General features: G+C 38.6%; 1 protein-coding gene across 1 annotated transcript in view; it reads right to left on the bottom strand.

Moving 5' to 3' along the window:
• Nucleotides 1-3,737: 3,737 nt before the first annotated feature.
• LOC142656024 (uncharacterized) overlaps nt 3,738-6,617 on the bottom strand; it is a 54,846-nt gene continuing 51,966 nt past the window's right edge. Inside the window, 2 exon segments of the mRNA XM_075830886.1 lie at nt 3,738-4,873; nt 4,876-6,597. Of these exon segments, the coding sequence (XP_075687001.1) occupies nt 4,635-4,873; nt 4,876-6,597 (1,961 nt within the window). The 3' untranslated portion in view covers nt 3,738-4,634.

The following is a 6,617-nucleotide window of genomic DNA, read 5'->3' as shown; positions in this document are numbered from 1 at the left end:
AAAAAGCAGTTCCACTGCAGTTTTAATCTTTTTTTTTTTTTACACCACACACCGATCATCGTAAATAATGTTATACATTTGTTGTACAGGTTGTTATGGTCGTGGCGATACCAAATATGTCTTTATTATTTCATGTTTTGGGACATATATTTTAAAAAGTTTATTATAAAAAAATGTGTTTGTGGATTTTTTTTACTTTTTATTTATCATAAATTTCTTTTTACACTCAATTTACTTTTTTTTAAAATCTAATAAAGGGATTTTTCATTTCTATTTTTTAACTGTAATGTACTGGCATAGATCTATATGCTAGTACATTAGCCTGTGTACGGATTGTACACAGGCAGTTGTTAGGTCATTCCTCAGTATGCCCTAACAACAGGAAATATGTTCAGACAGCCATGGGGTCCTTCAATGGATCCTGGGTTGCCTAGCCATACAAGTTATGGGCTTTGATCGCGTCACAGTTATTTTTTGTGACGCAATATTAGTGAAGTCCCCCCTCCTTGAACGCTGTGATCCGCTTTTATAACGGCATTCAAGGGGTTAACGGCTGTTAGAGCGGGGCCATGGCAGTGTATTACAGCCGTTGCCCCGCTCTTGATTACGCGCACAAATGGCTGTCACACAGGATGAGAATGCTCCTCCTAATGCACGAAGTACCCGCCGCTCAGGACGGTTAAGGAAAAATTTGAGAATGATTGTTTTTTATTTCAACATATTATAGAAAGAGCTCATGGAATCCCCTTAAAACCTCTTTCTTCAGGTTTGCCACCTAGGCTTGTATTGGTTAAAATGTTCAGTTCGCGGAATTGTGATAAAGTAATGCACTCGAAGCCAAAATACCAGGACCTGACCTGGAATGGTAAAATTATAAGACTTTTTCCTGATGTTGCACAACAGACACAAAAGGAGAGAAGTACATTTAGACAGGGCCATATTTAGAGTTGATGCTGCAAGGGGCACTTTTAGTGCTGACGCCCCATAACTCCCGAAGTTATGGAAACAGCGTAATTCGCTGACATTTGATGGAAATGGAAGGAAATCTTAACCCCTTAATTACCAGCCTATTTTAAAACTTAATGACCAAGGTATTTTTTACGTTTTTTCATCGTCGCCTTCCAAGAGCTATAACCTTTTTATTTTTGCGTCGACATAGCTGTATAAGGTCTTATTTTTTGCGGGACAAGTTGTATTTTTTAATAGCACCATTTTGGGGTACATATTATTTATTGATTAACTTTTATTAACTTTTTTGGGGGGGGGGGATAGAAAAAAACCTGAAATTTCGCAACCCTTTTTTGCGACCTAAATCTACGCCGTTTACCGTGTGGTATAAATAAAACAATAACTTTATTCAGAGAGTTGTTACGATTGTAACGATACCAAATTTGTATAGATTTTGTATGTTTTACTACTTTTACACAGTAAAAGCGCTTTTATTTCCAAAATTATTTGATTTTGTGTCTCCATATTTGCAGAGCCATGACGTTTTTATTGTTCCGCCGATGCAGTTGTAGGAGGGCTTTTTTTTTTTGCGGGACGACTTGTTGTTTTTATTGCTACCATTTTGGAGAAGATGCGACTTTTTGATCACTTTTTATCACATATTTTTTTAAGTCAGGATTCACAGAAAACAGCAATTTTTCCATTGTTTTTTATGGCGTTCACCGTGCCGGTTGAATAATGTAATAGCTTTATAGTCGGGGTCGTTACGGACGCGGCAATACCAAATATGCGTAACTTTTTTGCTTTATCTTGTTTTTTTAATAGTAAAGCATTTTGTAAGGGGAAAAGGGGGACTTTAATATGCGATCCTTTGATCGCTATTATAATACACAGCAATACTTTTGTATTGCAGTGTATTACTGCCTGCCCTTTTAAAACGGACAAGCATCTGCTAGGACACGCCTCTGGCATAGCCTAGCAGGCATTCACTACAGGCAGACCTTGGGGGCCTTTATTAGGCCCCTGGCTGCCATCGTAGACACAGACACTCGGTGATCTTATCACCGGGTGTCGGTGGGATGAGAGGGAGCTCTCTCCCTCTCTCCAAAACCACTCAGATGCGGCACTCGCTATTGAGCGCCGCATCTGAGGGGTTAAACGGGTGAGATCGATACTTATACCGATCTCACCCATTCGAGCAGGGATGCCCCCAGCCCTCAGCTACCTCTCGCAGCTGAGAGCAGGGAGATTTGACATTTCCCTGCGCTGTTTATTTATCCTGATGCAGCGCCGTAAAAAGGCTTATGCATCAGAATAAAGCCCATTATTGGCCGCCGTGAAAAGGCGTATTGGCGGTCACTAACGGGTTAAACGGACTCTCATCTCACAGGGAAATTAAATGAAAGATTTATTAATAAAGAAGTTACAATAATGAGAGAGTGCTAGAGAAGATTCAGGAACAGCACATGAACCAAGCCTTTAGTCACGTGTGGCCGTGTCAGAGCGTCATCAATATTAGATAAGCTCCAGCACTTCCGGGAACAATTCACGAGGTTTCAACTGCACCATTTAGTACAGAATTTTTAATTAAAGTACATTTGTAAGTTACTTCGTTTTACATAAATATATTATTGCAATGCAATTTTTTGTCCCCGGATAACCCCTTTAGCCTCTCTCTGTTCCTGTCTTTACAGAGGTCAAGGGGTCATCTTCCAGGTTTGCCATCATGGGGACGAAATGGAAAAGTGTATATAAAGTCTTGCTTTCTAACAGTTCCAGTGGGTCAGGAATACTTTTGTAAGGGCAGGCAATATCACAGGTCTTTACACTATTGCTTATGCTAACAAATGTTAAGATATCAGGTCCAAACGCAATAGTAAACAAAAAGCGAAGGAACATAAAAACATAGTGGCATCCCTTTCTGCAGTATACAGTGAAACCTCTCAAAAAGACAACCCTTATCGAGACCACATTTTCTGTTCCGCCATATACTATGTAGACTCCCCATCTTCTTTGAGAAGGTGCAGAAATAATAATCAATTACCGCCACAGTGCACACACACAGATTTACACTTACACACCGCACATATACCTACAAACGCATATATACACATCCTCCTGCTATATATTCACATTGGACCTGTCTGCTTTTTGAAGCCTGGATGTCATTGTGAACAGCTTTTTTCTCCTCCTAGTACTGGTATGTCGCCGCAGGGGGAGAGGGATTTTTCTCCTGCGGAATGGAACCTCGGCCAGCAGCAATGTACGATATAAGGACACAGAACAGCCACATGTGGATTAATTGTATTGCTGCAGTCGGCTAAACTACTTGCGGAGCATTGGAAGGGTCCCCTTCCCGCTTCCTGACGTGCATGTAGGAGATGGTGATCACGTGATCCCTGTGGGAGTTTTGCTGTGACTAATCGTAAGGCTCCTGCTGCAACAGTCGGGATCATAATAAAGTTACATTTACTAGTTTGAGGTGCAGCATTTTATGCAATTTCTTGAGCCAAAGCCAGAAGTAGATCCAGCAGGAAGGAGAAGTAGAAGTTGTTCCTTAATATTTTTCCACTCCTGGCTTTGGTTAAGAAACTTAAGCCAAAAACAGCCTGTGTATTTCCAGCCTTATAGAGCCTGCAGTACCTAAGTCTCCAACTATAGTCTCGTAAATTCGTCCCTAGTATAATTTTTGTTCTTTAAACATATAGGAATAGATCAATATTTGATCTTTATTCGCACAGTATAAAAAGATAACGATGATGGAATTGAACAAAAAAAACTCCAACAAATTGACTTGGAAATAATTTATTAAAAGAAAAATTCACAGATCTTTTCTCCACAGATGGAAATGTCATAAGTATATTTATCACTACCTTAAAGACCCAAAATTAGAATCCGATTTCGTACAAATGGTTAAAACATTGTTAGGGTAGATTTACATGTGTCAGATTTGTAGCAGAAATTTCTGCAACTGAAAATCTGTTCCATACATCTGAGTGGGGTTGTTTCTGCAACGTGCACGTAGATTCTGAAAGTCCCATTCAGATGAAGGGGACAGTCGCAGACATTTCTGCCACAAATCTGGTGTGTGTGAAGATTTCCTTAAAGAGGTTTTAGTAGAAATGTGTAGTAGCACCGAGCCCAAATTTAGAGCTTTCAGATGCCTTCAGAAAAAAATTGGGTACCTATAAAGTTTTGAAAGGGAAGATGGCCAAACTATTGGATGTCAATCCTTCCACAGTCCAGAAAACCATCTACAAGGGGTAACTTCAGTCAACTGCCAATTGGCCCCGACCAGTCTGTGTCCACAAGATCAGACAGAGTAGAATGCAAGATGCTGAGAGACGTCTCTAAGAACCCCAGAAATTCTTTCTAAAACCTACAGGTAGGTTCTGCCACTATTGCTGTCTAACCATTGCAAATTTGCTGCACAAATAAAAACTACATTGTGTGTCCTAGAAGTAAACCTTTGTAGTCTTGCCCCGATTTTTTTCTGAATGATAGTTGCCTCATGAACTATGTCACTCCCGATTCTCCTGCAGAGTGGATGACCTTATGAATACAGTAATAGGAAGCAAGGTCCACGGTGACAATTCAGCTTCTCTGGTTTGACATTAAACAAGGCTCTTCTCTTGTTATATATATATATATATATATATATATATACACACACACACGAATCCTAGTCACAGATGACCACAAATAAATATAATTTGGGTGCTTGGCGGATCCAGACTAATTCCACCTAAAAAATTAACACTCTTATTGGCTGTATAATGTCTGTGAATAATCTGATGTATTAATCTTGTTTTGCTCTTATAGCATCTCCCACGTTCCAAGCAAGAATATGGTTTCTTCTCTATGTGAATTCCGTGCTGAAATTCAAAATTGTATCTCCTTGTAAAAGAGGTTACACATAAAATCAATATGGCTTCTCCACTGTGTGACTTCTCTGATGAACCCTTAGCCTGGCTTTAGTAATATAACACTTCCCACACTCTGAACATGAATACGGCTTCTTTCCTGTGTGAATTTTCTCATGTCTAACAAGATGTGATGAATGTGTAAAACATTTCCCACATTCTGAACATGAATATGGCTTTTTTACTGTGTGAATTTTCTCATGTCTAACAAGATGTGATTTATTTGTAAAACCCTTCCCACATTCTGAACATGGATATGGTTTCTCCCCTGTGTGAATTCTCTGATGTCTAACAAGATATGATTTATTTATAAAATATTTCCCACATTCTGAACATGAATACGGCTTCTCTCCTGTGTGACTTCTCTGATGATCCTGAAGTTTAGATTTAGAAATAAAACATTTCTCACATTCTGAACATGAATATGGCTTCTCTCCTGTGTGACTTCTCTGATGTTCCTGAAGTTTAGATTTAGTAATAAAACATTTCTCACATTCTGAACATGAATATGGTTTAGCTCCTGTGTGACTTCTCTCATGTGGAACAAGATTTGATTTATTTGAAAAACATTTCCCACATTCTGAACATGAATATGGTTTCACTCCTGTGTGAATTCTCTGATGTGAAACTAGTTCGAATTTATGTATAAAACATTTCCCACATTCTGAACATGAATATGGTTTCTCTCCTGTGTGAATTCTCTCATGTCTAACAAGCTGTGATTTATTTGTAAAACATTTCCCACATTCTGAACATGAATATGGTTTCTCTCCTGTGTGAATTCTCTCATGTTCAACTAGATCTGATTTATTTGTAAAATATTTCCCACATTCCGAACATGAATTCAACTTCTCTCCTGTGTGAATTCTTTGATGTTTAGCAAGATTTGATTTATGTATAAAACACTTCCCACATTCAGAACATGAAATAGGTTTCTCTCCTGTGTGACTTCTCCCATGTGTAACAAGACGTGACTTATCTATAAAACATTTCCCACATATTGAACATGAATAGGGCTTCTCCCCTGTGTGAATTCTCATATGTATAACAAGACTGAATTTATCTGTAAAGCACTTCCCACATTTTGAGCAGGAGTATGGCTTTTCCCCAGTGTGTCTTCTCTGATGTGTAACAAAACTTGCTTTTTGTTTAAAACATTTACTGCATAGTGAACATGAATATGGCCTTTCTCCTTTGTGACTTCTCTCATGTATAACAAGACGTGACTTATGTATAAAACATTTCCCACATTCTGAACATGAATATGGCTTCTCTCCTGTGTGAATTCTCATATGTAGAACAAGACTGCATTTATCTGTAAAGCACGTTTCACATTTTGAGCAGGAGTATGGCTTTTCCCCAGTGTGTCTTCTCTGATGTTTAACAAGACTTGCTTTTTGTTTAAAACATTTGCCACATGGTGAACATGAATACGGCCTTTCTCCTTTGTGACTTCTCTCATGTGTAATAAGTCGTGACTTATGTATAAAACATTTTCCACATTCTGAACATGAATATGGCTTCTTCCTTGTGTGAGTAACAATTTGTGATTGATCAGAAGGATCCTGATTTGGGGAATTATATGATAGAGCGGTACTGGGATGTTCCGAATGTACAGTAACGATAATGAGGTTTTCTCCTGTAGACTGCTGCATAAAATCTTCATCTTCTACTTTATAATTTACCGATAACATCAAGTTTCTCTCAGAGTTCTTACGGGGATTGTCTGTTGGATTAACATGTTTT

Source organism: Rhinoderma darwinii, chromosome 1 (genome assembly GCF_050947455.1).
Source record: "Rhinoderma darwinii isolate aRhiDar2 chromosome 1, aRhiDar2.hap1, whole genome shotgun sequence".
NCBI classification, from domain to species: Eukaryota; Metazoa; Chordata; class Amphibia; order Anura; family Rhinodermatidae; genus Rhinoderma; species Rhinoderma darwinii.
The sequence above is the reverse complement of the archived record's forward strand: the minus strand, read 5'-3'. Positions and strand labels throughout refer to the sequence as shown.